Below are 15,650 nucleotides of genomic sequence, written 5' to 3'. Positions count from 1 at the left end.
AACACTACACAAGCGCAACGTGTGAATGTGTTAAACGCGAGCTACATAGTAGGCGTAGTGAGGGGTGGAAGGTTTTTTTCGTTACGGAATTTCATGATTCCGCTCTCAAGCCGCACCCAAGGCCCGCGATAAAATCTATGCAATAGCTTAAAAAATGGAGGAGAGTAGCAGCCGCCCCTGACGAAGAACCAAGACTGAAGAAAGAAGAGAAGAGAAGAAAAAGAAGAAGGAGAGAGAGTCCCACGCATCACCACCTCAAGCCTACCTTACAACATCCTGCAGCGCATCACCCCTGCCTCATTAGGCAGGGAGATTCAGCCCGGGCAGAGGGATTTTCCCGAGGCCCGCTCCGTGCCCCCGCAAGGGGGTACAAGGCCCCTTCTCTCATGTCACAGGGCGGGTGTTAGCAGTTACGTTATTGATGTCTATGAGTTTAAATATTAAAATTATAGGTAGGTATTCAAAGCAATAGTAAACTCGCTTGTAATGCTAAGCACTGAAAGCATAAGTATAGGTTGTTACTGAAACTGCAAACGCGCTCTGGTCAACCTTGAAATGCAACCATCAATCTTGTAATTGCAGCCCGGCAAATCCGAAGGCCGCGCTTCGAATGATAGTACAATAAACGTGAATTGTATTTATCAGTACAATACTAAATCCACCCATCTAAGCAATAAAAAAAAAAAACTCCATACTAGTTATTGTGAACTCATTATTAATGAATAGGCTTTTTCTGTTTTTTTAGTAGGAGCTAGTAATTTAAATCGTTATTGTGGCGGGTTGTAGAAGAAAGCATTGGTCGAAGCATTGGTCAAATTTGGGCTAGGGTATCCAGTGGTTTGACCAGCCCCAGACAGGCGATAGCATGTGCATTAGGCCCGGATCTTTTGATAATACGTTAATCCGAGATTTCGTTCTATACACGATAGGGGCTGTACAAAAAATAGGTATAGAATAACGGACTTATTAAAATTTTTTTTACGAAAAAAAAAAATTTTTTTGACTTTATTCCGACCGTGACCACGAAATTTGTGAAGTATCCTAAACGTCGGGATCAATTTAATATAATGTCGATTAAAAAACAAAAAACACGTGAATCAAATCGTAAAAGTAGTTTTAATATTGCCTAGAATTCGAGAAAATCGAGAAAAAAACTAATATATTATTTTAAAACTATATTTTCCAGAAAACATTTACCACCTTAATTAGGGTAAACTAATATGTGATAGGTGGTAGCACGTCCTGTGAGTCCGCACGGGTAGGTACCACCGCCGTGCCTATTTCTGTCGTGAAGCAGTAATGCGTTTCGGTTTGAAGGGTGGGGCAGCCATCTTACTAGACCATGGAACTTATATCTCAAGGTGGGTGGCGGAATTTATGTTGTAGATGTCTATGGGCTCCGGTAACCACTTAGCATTAACCGTGAGCTCGCCCACCGACGTAAGCAATAAAAAAAAAGATAAACAAACTACACAGGCCCTAATGTATAGATATGCTCGTGTGTGTTAGTAGAAATAGTAAGTTACTTAAATATGGATATTGCGTGCTGTACAATAACGAACGATTTGAAGAAACTGGATGTTGAAATACACGTATTCATAATGCAACAATTATAAATTGTTTCTTCAAAAGACCGTTCTCCTTTGTTTTAGCTGCGATAATTTCTACGTTTTCAACACTAAAGTACAAGAGTGTTGTTGTACAGTGTCAATTTTACAGTACAATCAGGGACGTTTTAAACTAGGATGGGGCCCTTGGGCACACAAGAATTTGAGGCCCTTTTGGAAAGTAAAAAAAGCGAATTATAATAACATTTTTTTACTGAGTATGACCATTTATTATAGGTAATCAAATAGAATATAATATGTCATTAATGATATTAGAATGCTGCTGGTTTTTTGGTTACGATTTCGATAACGGTTTCTTTCGGGATTTCTGTTGATATACCGTCTGATTACTGATTTGTGAAAAAAGTGTAATGTGCCCGACAAAAATGTTTTGAGAATAAACGTGTGAGAGAAATTGTCGGTCTTTCGGGGCCCCCTGAGAATGGGGGCCCTGGGCACGGGCCCCGTGTGCCCTTATGGTAAAGACGGTATTGAGTACAATATAAAACTTTTAAGTACAAATTTTACTATAAAATCAAAGGAAAAATTTAATACCTCACAAAAGTAATACACTTATGTTAGGTGTTAAATTATAATATGGTTTAATACGCGGCACAGTTTGTGGATTGAAGCTGGTCGGGTCAAATAATATATATAAGGACATTAAAATAAAATAAAAAAGTAAATCTAGATTCGTCATTTTGCCATAAACTCTTTCAATATACAAAAATAAAGAGGTTTTTTATTTTTTTATTGCTTAGATGGGTGGACGAGCTCACAGCCCACTTGGTGTTAAGTGGTTATTGGAGCCCATAGACATCCACATGCGCCACCTACCTTGAAATAAAAGCTCTAAGGTCTCAAGTATAGTTACAACGGCTGCCCCACCCTTCAAACCGAAACGCATTACTGCTTCACGGCAGAAATAGGCAGGGCGGTGGCACCTACCCGCACGGACTCACAAGAGGTCCTACCACCAGTAATTACGCAAATTATAATTTTGCGGGTTTGATTTTTATTTCACGATGTCATTCCTTCACCGTGGAAGTCAATCGTGAACATTTGTTGAGTACGTATTTCATTAGAAAAATTGGTACCAGCCTGGGATTCGAACAACGGTGCAATGTTCGATACGAATGCGGTAGGCAGCGGCTTGGCTCTGCCCTCGGCATTGCTGAAGTCCATGGGCGACGGTAACCACTCACCATCAGGTGGGCCGTGTGCTCGTCTGCCTACAAAGGCAATAAAAAAATAATAAAAAAATGCACCGGACGTCTTATCCTTTAGGCCACGACGACTTCTGGTGTTGAGTTCTGTTGTTGTCGGGTTTTATCGACAGGCATAATGTGAATACAATTTGATTAGGAACAAAATTTTCTTAAAAATCTAAGATATAATAAGCTTTTATAACCTACACACCTTCATTTTGAAAGAGCCGACGTAATAAAGAATCGTGTAGGGTTACGGAATCTGAGCGGGTTTATAATATAATAACATTTTTGTAATAAGAGTATATTGACAGATACAGACAAGTCTGCTGTTTTTATTACAGTGGAGAATTGTTGTCATCTGACTACAGTATTATAATCTATTCTTGTATATTTACAGACAAACACAAGTGTAGATAGAGTATATGTGGTATTTAAATTATAAAAATAAGTCCGAAGATTTCCAGAACGTACCACCAGATTTTTTATTTCAAATGTTTCCTTCTTCATCGTAAATTTGTGTTATTAATAATATCACAATATTGTTAAAAAAGGAAGGCCTAAAAAAATGTAATCCTATGTTTACTGGTGGCAGGACCTCTTGTGAGTCCGCGCGGGTAGGTACCACCGCCCTGCCTATTTCTGCCGTGAAGCAGTAATGCGTTTCGGTTTGAAGGGTGGGGCAGCCGTTGTAACTATACTTGAGAGACCTTAGAACTTATATCTCAAGGTGGGTGGCGCATTTACGTTGTGGATGCCTATGGGCTCCAGTAACTACTTAACATCAAGTGGGCTTAACTGTTTTTTTTATATACACCTGTATATAATCAAAGCTTAACTGTTTGATATTTACGACAGTCGTCACAGAATATAACATTTGCAACGGTGCTACATTCATATAACTGGATGGACACGACTGCACCAGGCTTATCAACCATTAAATAGACTCTAGAAAGCAAATTGTGGCTATTTATTACGCTCCTCCAAAATTACGTCCACGATTTAACAGATTTATTCCTATTTCATTATCAGATAACACAAAGGAGGCTGCAAAAAGATAAGTCGATTAAACAATCAGACGACATTGAAAAATGTTATAAAATTACAATTACTCCGAAGCCGACATAAGTCTTGTGTGTACATTACGAAATAAACACAACGCTGACCTGAAATGGTGTCGTATGAAGATACACATTATAAAACTAACATTATTGTGAAATAAAATATGAATACAATAGCCGGCCATGCACGCGCTAGCCGACCGTCCAAGTCATTATATTCTTGATAATTTTTGTTAAATTATAACTTAAGAACTTTTTTTTTTATTGCTTAAATGGGTGGACAAGCTCACACCTGTTGTTAAGTGGTTACTGGAGCCCATGGACATTTATAACGTAAATGCGCCACCCACCTTGAGATATAAGTTCTAAGGTCTCAGTAAAGTTACTACGCTGCCCCAGCCTTCAAACCGAAACGCATTACTACTTCACGGGTGTGCGGACTCACAAGAGGTCCTACCACCAGTAAATAGTGTTACTTGAGTGGCTCCGATGTTTTAATTGTTGTTTACGCCCGTAAATGCATGAGTTACACAAGCAAATTATTTTAAAGTTATCGTTTTTAAGGACACATAAAACGTCTGTCATTTAATTGCTGATATGGGTGGACGAGCTCACAGCGGACCTCGTGCTAAGTAGTCATCCAATCCTATAGACATCAACCACGTCAAAGCTACCGCTCGTCCTGAGATATGAGTTTTAAGTCTCAGTTTTTACAGAACAACGACTGCCCCACCCTTCAAACTGAAACGCATTACTACTTCACGCTAGAAATAGGCAGGGTGGTGGTACCCACCCGTGGGGCTCACAAGATATCCTACCACCAGAAATTGTTATATAGATTATGATCGATAGATTAGATCGATAGATTAGATCGTTATGTAGATTTGTTCGATTAGAAACGATTCGTATGAAGGTGTTGATCTGAGAATAAACGACGCCGGAAAAACCACTTTCCTAATTAATATACGAATGAAATAATACAATCCACCTAGAAGTGACTTTTTAAATTAACGTTACTTCTCAATGTTTTCCAAATAAAAAATATATTAATATCATTATGAAACTAGGTGATCAATGTAAGAACGTCAGTCTGAGCTATAAACGTCAGGTTGTGTATACTCTGAAAATCGCTTAAGACCAGTAAAGGCTCCAGATTTGTACGTCAATTTTTTTTCCTAGCTAAGCTGACGGTCTTGAGAGACTATATCAGGTGAGTAGGTGAGCTCGCGGGGCTCAATCCTGACGTTGTTGCTAACACGAACCCTAGCAAGAGCCGTGCTTCGCAGAATCTACCATCGGATCGGAAACGCTCTCACTGAGAAGATGCGACGAGAAACTAAGTGGGCTGTGTCTGTGGGTTAATTTACTCGCCGAGCCCTTCGTCGTAAGCGACAGGTTCGACGAGAACGATGACCGGTGCTTGGGGCACCTAAAAGCACCGTTAGTGGATCGGGAGGATCCGAGATGACGTGACTCAACTAACTAGAACCATTCACAAAGCGAACAGCGAAAGTGGCTTTACAAATGTGATTTCCCTCTCGTATCTATGTCTCGCGTCGTAGACTTATGTGACTTTTTTTTCCTACATAACGACGAGTAGTTTTAAAGAGGTGGTCTGTAATGAAATACACGGTTGATTAAAACCTATCTGAACTGCCTATCTATTCCAATAAAATCTACGTCTACTCAGCCAAACCAACACTGCCTACGACATTGGTAACAAGAAATATCATCTTATTTGTTTTTTATTTAGTCGTTCTTGTTAAAAGTTTACTGGTAACGGTGTCTTTAACGCTCTGTTTACTACGAGAACAGCTGTTGAGGTCGTGACACGTGAACAAACACGAACTCTTTCGTTCCTTTTAGATTATGAAATAAATTAGATATTTCGTGAATTTACAAGAAGTATTATGAGATTTGGCAATACTATTAAAATTAATGTTGTATCTATACTAGTCGAATCTAGTACATTCTTCTTCACGAAGCACTCCCGGATTATGTGTTCACGATGAAATGAGAATATTTAAGAAATACTTTAATCAAATTTTAAATTTAATTTAGATATTTAATAAATAAATATATTAGATAATAAATAATAAATTACTTAATTAAGTACTTTGATATATGAAAAAAAAAAACCGAAGGAACATGCTTAAAATCTGCATACATCATAGGTATATAGTAAAGTTGTTTTTTGTTATGTTATTTTTCACGCAAGAAACCAGCAAACACATGTATACGGATTAGACATATCACGCGTTATTCTTTCGTTAATGGCATAGTTAAACAAGCGGGCCAACAACGATTTGAAGTCGTCGTGGTCTAAAGGATAAGACGTCCGGTGCATTTGTATCAAGCGATGCACCGGTGTTCGAATCCCGCAGGCGGGTACCAATTTTTCTAATGAAATACGTACTTAAGAAATGTTCACGATTTACTTCCACGGTGAAGGAATAACATAGTGTAATAAAAATCAAACCCACAAAATTATAATTTGCGTAATTACTGGTGGTAGGACCTCTTGTGAGTCCGCAGGGGTAGGTACCACCACCCTGCCTAATTCTGCAGTGATGCGATTCGCTTTGAAGGGTGGGGCAGCCGTAGTAACTATACTGAGACCTTAGACATTAGAATGTCGCTTAATACTCCCAAGTCTTTGACGCGACGCGACGACGTAGCGGGTCATATTTACCTCGTAAATGTACATGCTATACTCGTAAGGGCATAAAACAACTATTTTGATGCCCGAGCGAATATAACACGCGTTCTGATGAAAGGAAAACGTAAACGTGATTAAATGAGCGCCCAATGAAGATATTAATTTTGGTAGTGACAGTGCGTCTTCACGTGCGGTGTAGACCACTGGCTCCACGTTCTATTCCACCTTAGTCAGTAGCATTTCTTAGAATGTATCGTATTCGTACTGCTGGTAGGACCTCTTGTGAGTCCGCACGGGTAGGTACCAACGCCCTGCCTAATTCTGCAGTGATGCGATTCGGTTTGAAGGGTGGGGCAGCCGTTGAAACTATACTGAGACCTTAGAACTTATATTTCAAGGTGGGTGGCGCATTTACGTTATAAATGTCTATGGGCTCCAGTAACCACTTAACACCAGGTGTGAGCTTGTCCAACCATCTAAGCAATAAAAAATAAATCGTGTGCCTCAATAAAATACACCAGACATCTTTTACCACTGCGTCAAAGACCAGAGAGGAAGCTCATAGCCATTGCACGTAACAGCTGCTCCTAGTCTACTGTACGTCAGTGATATTATTTGCCACGTAACATCGGTCTGTACAATTAGTTTCTCTGCATCACTGTTTAAAAATCTCTCTTGATATGTTTCAAAAGTTCTTAGGTCTTGGCACTGGCTTGGCTTAGCCTCTGTCGTAACCGGTGGGCACGTACCATAAGACATGCTCTTGGTGGCAATAAAGATACAAATTTACGACGAAGAGTTCGACGCGCGAACTAACCCATAGACGCAGCCTACTGAGTTTCTCGCCGGATTTTCTCAGTGGGTCGCGATTCCGACCGGTGGTAGATTCTGCGGTTAATTAGCCGGACCCAAATAAGGCTTCAGCGACCTTGAAGAGCTAAATCTCTTCCAAAAGCACTGCCATGGAAGGACGCGGGAACCCAGCATGTGTATTTTCCCAAGAAAGCCTCATGAGGCCACGACCCTCAGGATTGAGGACTGTAGAGGCAAGGTAGATTCTGCGAAGCACTACTCTTGCTAGGGCTAGTGTTAGTAAATTCTCTCAGGTTGAGCCCCGTGAGCTCATCTACCCGTCGGGACGTAACTGGAATAGCCTCATAAGCTACCAGCGAATAGGTAGGAAAAATTCTAATTTGAGTAGTGAAATATCTGTGCTCTGACCACAGACTACCTATCCAGCATTTTTCGGGCTAATTTGAAGATTAGGTCAGTCATTATAGCAGCAAAATAAAGATTCTAATCTAATTAATAATGATACTTAATTTATCGCTGAGGAAATATCGCTGTGAGAATTACACTAACGAATCCATAATGTAATTTGAACAATTTGTTATTTTAAAGGTATTTTAACATTTATATCTATCTATATATATATAAAAACGAATTGCTCTTCGTTAGTCTCGCTAAAACTCGAGAACGGCTGGACCGACTTGGCTAATTTTGGTCTTAAATTATTTGTGGAAGTCCAGAGAAGGTTTAAAAGGTAGATAAATATTCGACCGATTTCGATTCGATGCAGGTGCTTATCTAGTCAAAAATATTTTTAAATCTTGGGAGGAATCGCATGATTGTCTTGGAATTTTCTGTGACTTGTCCAAAGCATTTGACTGTGTTGAACATGAAACATTGGTGAGGAAACTACATCACTATGGTATTAGGGATGGTGCATTGGAACTTATTACTTCCTATTTATCAGGAAGGATACAAACAGTAGATGTGAAAGGTAATAGATCTTCAGGCACCTTGTTGAAAATCAAAAAATTTTTATTCAACATAAATGAAAGTACATACTTGTTGAACGTCAAAAGAACTACCGCCAATTCACAAGAACTAGCCTCCGTCCTGAGAAGAATTGGCAAGAAATTCAGCGGGCATGTCTTTTTTTTTTTTTTTTCAAATATGAAATTATTATTTATTTATTTTTTAATATTAGATTTTTTTTTTAAATATGAATTTTTTACAATGAGTATTATAACGTAACAATTACTACGATATTGAAATGCCCGGAGCGAGCAACTCATTCCCACTTTGTGCAATCTTCTAGATAATCATTGACTTTATAGTAAGCTTTATTGCACAGATGTTCTTTAATAGTTTTCTTAAACCTATGTATATGTAGGTTCTGAACATTTTGTGGGATTTTGTTGTACAGGCGCACAGACAAACGCCCGAATGAGTTTCGTATCTTATGTTACCTACTCATCGGCACAACAAGCTTGTGTTTGTTCCTAGTATTTCTATTATGTATGTCCGACTTTTTAGGAAACTCCTCAATATGTTTACGAACATACATCAAATTTTCAAAAATGTACTGGGATGGCATAGTGAGAATTTAATTTCTTTAAATTTCTCCCTCAGGGATTCCCTTGAGTGCATGTTATAAATAGCACGTATAGCTCTTTTCTGCAGAATAAATATCATTTCTACATCGGCCGCATTGCCCCATAGCAAAATGCCATAGGACATGACACTGTGGAAGTAACTAAAGTAAACTAAACGAGCCGTGTCCGCGTTTGTTAACATTCTAATTTTTTTTACTGCGTATGCTGCAGAGCTGAGCTTACTCGCCAATTTATGAATATGAGGTCCCCATTGCAGTTTGGAGTCCACTGTTATACCAAGAAATACGATTGACTCAACAAGCTCCAATGATTCCTCAGAAACAATTACATCACTATCCACTTGTCTCCCATTTAAAGATGGTTTAATACATTTTAAAGTAAATTTAATACATTTAGTTTTCTTACTATTCAATAATAGGTTATTGATACGGAACCAATGAACCACACACGAAATCGCATCATTCACTTCGTCATAGACTTATAATTGTCGTTTAATTTTAAATAATAAAGATGTATCATCTGCGAATAATACGACCTCGTGTCGGGACTCAATAAAACTAGGTAAATCGTTTATATATATTAGAAATAAAAAAGGACCCAAAATGGAACCCTGAGGTACACCCATTTTCAACAAGGTGCCTGAAGATCTATTACCTTTCACATCTACTGTTTGTATCCTTCCTGATAAATAGGAAGTAATAAGTTCCAATGCACCATCCCTAATACCATAGTGATGTAGTTTCCTCACCAATGTTTCATGTTCAACACAGTCAAATGCTTTGGACTATCTCTGACGAATCTCTGACGGACTATCTATGACGAAGTGAATGATGCGATTTCGTGTGTGGTTCATTGGTTCCGTATCAATAACCTATTATTGAATAGTAAGAAAACTAAATGTATTAAATTTACTTTAAAATGTATTAAACCATCTTTAAATGGGAGACAAGTGGATAGTGATGTAATTGTTTCTGAGGAATCATTGGAGCTTGTTGAGTCAATCGTATTTCTTGGTATAACAGTGGACTCCAAACTGCAATGGGGACCTCATATTCATAAATTGGCGAGTAAGCTCAGCTCTGCAGCATACGCAGTAAAAAAATTAGAATGTTAACAAACGCGGACACGGCTCGTTTAGTTTACTTTAGTTACTTCCACAGTGTCATGTCCTATGGCATTTTGCTATGGGGCAATGCGGCCGATGTAGAAATGATATTTATTCTGCAGAAAAGAGCTATACGTGCTATTTATAACATGCACTCAAGGGAATCCCTGAGGGAGAAATTTAAAGAAATTAAAGTTCTCACTATGCCATCCCAGTACATTTTTGAAAATTTGATGTATGCTCGTAAACATATTGAGGAGTTTCCTAAAAAGTCGGACATACATAATAGAAATACTAGGAACAAACACAAGCTTGTTGTGCCGATGAGTAGGTAACATAAGATACGAAACTCATTCGGGCGTTTGTCTGTGCGCCTGTACAACAAAATCCCACAAGATGTTCAGAACCTACATATACATAGGTTTAAGAAAACTTTTAAAGAACATCTGTGCAATAAAGCTTACTATAAAGTCAATGATTATCTAGAAGATTGCACAAAGTGGGAATGAGTTGCTCGCTCCGGGCATTTCAATATCGTAGTAATTGTTACATTATAATAATCACTGTAAAAAATTCATATTTGAAAAAAAAAAAAAAGACATGCCCGCTGAGTTTCTTGCCAATTCTTCTCAGGACGGAGGCTAGTTCTTGTGAATTGGCGGTAGTTCTTTTGACGTTCAACAAGTATGTACTTTCATTTATGTTGAATAAAAATTTTTTGATTTGATTTGATTTGATTTGAGATAAATATTATTTAATATTTTTGAAAATGGTTGGAATTAAAGAAGAATAACAATTTTGTTTTACTTTTGATGTGTCCGTCGGACGTATTCCTTTTGTTTGTTTTAAGTTTATTTTACACAAAAGTTTAGGTCTTTTATTTATCGATTGAGGCACTACGAAGCCTGCCGGGTCAGCTAGTTTATAATATAAAAAAAATGTACAAAAAGGGCGCCCCAAAACACACTAATGCTTCTTGTATGCAGTCGGCTAAAGCATGCCTGCCGTTTGAAAAACAATCTGCCCAGTCTTGAATTAAAAGCGATAGCAAAAGAAAATATAAATTCCTGCACCAATAAATTAGTTATTGATGACTGGCACAGCAAATTAGCCCGCATGCGATGCTTTGTTTCAATTGAAGCATATTCTTAAATTACTTATTTAGATATCTGGTTCTAAATAGATACTTTATTTTGTATGGCCCGTATCGTAATTGATTAATAGACACTTTTTGGTAACAAGCTTTGAAATATCTGCTCTAAAATTGAGTAAAATCTACATCGGTGACAACGGTCAGAATAGTTTTTAAAATTATACGAGTTACTATTATATATAATACTATTTAATTAAAATATGTACTACTCGCAAATTGCAAATACATAATAATAGGCGCGCTTGTAAACACAGTATTTATAAACGATAACATCTAAGCATTTTGCACCAGGAGGGAGAAGGGTCGGTCTAGTTGTTAATCAATAAGTAACAGAATTGTCTTTCACAATAAAATGCCGGCGCGACGTGCTAAATTTCCCCAAAGTTTTAGGCAGATGAGGCGCATTGTCAACTGTACGACCAAGGATTTTTTTAATTTTTTTTTGTCTTGAGGACATCACCGGACTTCCGCCCTCCACTGGGGATGGAGGGCGGGGCATGTCGGAGTTGAACCGACTAAAACCTCCTGTCGCTCAACAACCAGCATCCAAACATCGCATGAGACAGAACTCATGAAAAGGCAAAGGGGGAAAGTGAAGCGTTAAGTGCGGAGCACATTTCTCCCATCACCCTCGCCCTCGGGACGCCGGACCGGCGGTCGTCGGCGCCACGAACACCAGCCCTCTCGGTCGACAGGCTATCCGAAGCCCGCCTAGATGGCGCCGGTTAGAATGATCTATCCTACGGAATACCCCACTGGGTCAGAACCAGCGTGGGTTGAGGATAGCCGGCCTTCCATCACCCGGATGCTCTTGCGTAAAACGCGTGCAGAGCAGCTTTCACGTCGTCTTCCTAGGTCCCCTTCGCTGGTCCCCAGACAGACATGCGAGGGAGACCCGAAACACTTAGAAGGCCAGGGCTTGGGCGAAATCCGCTTCCCTGGCCCCCGTTCGACGGCGGCGGGCCTGTGTGTCTCTCATGCGCCCCGCCACCTCCTTCTGCGAGATGGTGCACTCGCAGAAGTCGAGCATCGCCTTCCACGACTCGTCATCACTGAGCATCGATGCCACAACACTCGGCAACGACAAGTCGTTTCCTATTTTTGCGACGAGGACACGGTGCCACCTCTCCCATTCGGGGCAGACGACGAGCGTGTGCTCCGCCGTGTCCAAGTCGCAATCACAATGGTGGCACTCTGCCGTCGGCTCGGCTCCGATCCGGTGCAGGAACTCACCGAAGCAACCATGCCCAGTGAGCACTTGCGTGAGCCGGAAAGTGAGGCGTCCTCTGTCACGATTCACCCAATTCACAAGAACCGGACGAATCGCCTCGACGGTCCTACGACCAGCCGAAGGATCGGCCAGCCGTCTGGACCATGACTCCAGCACGGACCGCCGAGATTGCCTCCCGCGCTCTGACCACACTGGGGCTGGGACGTGCCACGCCCCGGGCACGAAGGTCAGCCCGCCACTGATAGTCAGCAGCGAGCGCCTTCGCCCCCAGGACCCAAGGTGGCGTCCCAGCCAATACACATGCCGCCTCGAAGGAGATGGTGCGATAGCCGCGGATGACCCTGACCGCGATGGTGCATTGCGGCCGTTGCAGCAGCTTCGCCACCCCCACGGCCAGGGACTGGCTCCACACTGGCGCCCCGTATAAGGCCATTGATCGCACCACCCCTGTATAGAGACGGCGCGTCACCTGGTCAGGCCCTCCGACGTTGGGAAGCAGCCGGCTTAACGCGCCGGTCACCCCCAACAAACGAGGGACCAGATTTTGAAAGTGAGCACGGAAGGTCCAACGACTGTCCAGAATGAGGCCGAGGTACTTCAACTGCACCCCAACCCCGATACAGACGCCTCCAACCACGATATGGGCATCGACAGGTGGCACTCTCCGGGGCCCGTGGAACCACATGGCCTCGGATTTACTGAGCGCCACGTCGAGGCCCAATCTCCTGTTTTCCCACGACATGCACCGCCCCAGCGGTAGCAAGACGGGCCGACTCAGCAAAACTCACCCCCCGGGACGACTAAGGGATAGCGTAAAACAGTAATAGAACTATTAAATATGTATTAATCTTAACAAAATCAAATCTTGACAAAAATAGTAGGATAAAATTTCAAAACTCCTGCTCGTCAAGACCGCAAATAAATAAATACTAAAAAAAAATTACATTCGATTCAGTTTTATCGGCGTATGTTGAATTCTCAACTGCCGCTGAGCTATTTTTTAAGTATTATAGTTAATCAAGATGTTTAAATCTAAACGCGACAAAATTACATAGCATCACAAAATTATTTATCGACAGAGATTTTTAATGTTATCGTAAAACGAAACACAAGCTCTTCGGTAACTGTTCGCTCAATGGCCGCTTGTTTAAATAATATAACGGGCAAAGCGATACATCTTCCGTGAATCATGAACAAAACGACATTGTCAATGTCATAAACCGTTTACATAATATTAGGAATACGAAATGTTTTCCGTTTCTCTTGTTTACTTTGTTACAACAGATAAAGGAGTTCGGAGAAAATAATTGTTCCAAAAAATTTTGTTTTTATTGCTTAAATTTGTGGACGAGCTCACAGCCCGCCTGGTGTTAAGTGGTTACTGGAGCCCATAGACATCTACAACGTAAATGCGCCGCCCACCTTGAGATATAAGTTTTAAGGTCTCAGTATTGCTACAACGGCTGCTCCACCTTCAAACTGAAACGCATTACTGCTTCACGGCAGAAATAGGCGGGGTGGTGGTACCTACCCGTGCGGACTCACAAGAGGTCCTACTACCAGTAAAAATTATTGTCCGGCCGCTGAAAGAATGATTTTCTGACAGACCGTGATCGGACGGACTCTTTGTAGTTTCGAGGGGACGTTGATTTGACATTAAAATGTAAATAATTATGTTGTTTATTTGCCTTACTAACGATATCGGTCTTAGGATAATTATTCTAATTTTATTCTAAATATGCCTTGGTTCCAGTCCATTATCTCTGAGACCGGACAATAATAATAACTGGGAATAAATCGCACACGGTCATCGGGGAACAATTTAGGATACCCTGTGCTATTGGTACCAGAGGAACAGCACAACTCTTCACCAGGGTGCCGTTAATGGCGACTTTGAGGTTCATCGGAGAATTTCGGCTTTGAGGTTCAACGTTTAATGAGTATAATATTATTATAGCATATTGTTGTTCTCTCGGGTAGCCACCACTATTCCTGTTGCAAACGCATTACTATGCGTTTCGGTTTGAAGGGTGGGGCAGCCGTTTTACTGTAAAACTGAGACTTAGAACTTATGTCTTAAAGTTGGCAGCGGATTGACGTTGTTGATGTGTATGGGCTCTAGCAACCACTTATTACCAGGAGGGCCGTGAGCCCGTGCATACGTGTAAGCAATAAAAATAGAATATTATATATGGTTTATATAAAAATGCGTATGTATAATGTATATGTAAATTATTTTATGATATTATAATAGATGTGTAAATTATTTTATGATATTATAATAATCATATTTACGGCGTTGTGTATTATGTGTACACGTATGTATTTATGCTCTATGTGTTTTAAATTAGCATTTATATTATTATTTTTCGATGGACCAATACACCCACCCATCACAGCACTCTCTGCACCACTCTAGGTGGTATGAAATCTACTGTTATACTCTCGTTCATAAATTTAAATAAATAGAACAACTTACTGAAATCGTCCATCGGCATTAACTGGTCCAATGGAGTATTGCAAGCCCTCACCGACAGGTACTATGATTTTACCTATTTCTGCCGCGAAGCAGCATGCGTTCCGGATACTTGAAGTATCACTATGAAAGCATCGCGGCAGAAATAGGCAGAGCGATAGCATTTACCCATGCGGACTTATAGTAATCTCTCGTACCTTATTTACAGAGGATAAATATTACATTTGGACTAATGAAATGCTGTAGTAAATGAGACAGTAAAAGGTCGTATTCCCATTCCTCCATGAGTGGCCGAATAGGTAATTAAAATGACTTGCATCACGAAAACAGTCGTAAGAAATCAAAGACATCGTAAGCCTATTATAAAATGCATTAAAACACTTTTGAACGTGAACATATTATCTATAAATACACCGATTTATATTGCTCTAACTAAACGCATGCTCACGGCCCTCTTGACATTAAGTAGGTACTATAATCGACGGACGTTGCAACGTAGCGACATAATTTGTTTTCGAATTTCCTCAGCTTACGAACAAGTGACATTTTACAACCACATCCTCATTACACATGCAATCATCACTAATAATGAATTTCCTTACTTTAGACTACTTTGAAGTGTTGCCGACATGTTTACGATTAGAATTGAACTCGCGACTGCCACACTTCACGTTTGCGCGTTCACTGAGCCATGCACATAGTGACGGCACGGTGTTTAGTTTTCTCAAATGCTATTATGTATATAGAG

At 40.3% G+C, this 15,650-nt stretch overlaps 1 protein-coding gene across 1 annotated transcript in view; it reads right to left on the bottom strand.

Annotated features, from left to right (window-relative positions):
• Positions 1–15,650, bottom strand: part of LOC114244352 (uncharacterized) — a 24,658-nt gene extending 9,008 nt beyond the window's left edge. The window contains exon 1 of the mRNA XM_028176132.2: positions 15,505–15,650. Within this exon, the coding sequence (XP_028031933.2) occupies positions 15,505–15,533 (29 nt within the window). The 5' untranslated portion in view covers positions 15,534–15,650. The remainder of the gene's footprint in view (positions 1–15,504) is intronic.

Source organism: Bombyx mandarina, chromosome 18, assembly GCF_030267445.1.
Source record: "Bombyx mandarina strain Sakado chromosome 18, ASM3026744v2".
NCBI lineage: Eukaryota > Metazoa > Arthropoda > Insecta > Lepidoptera > Bombycidae > Bombyx > Bombyx mandarina.
This window is presented reverse-complemented; position numbering and strand designations above follow the sequence as displayed.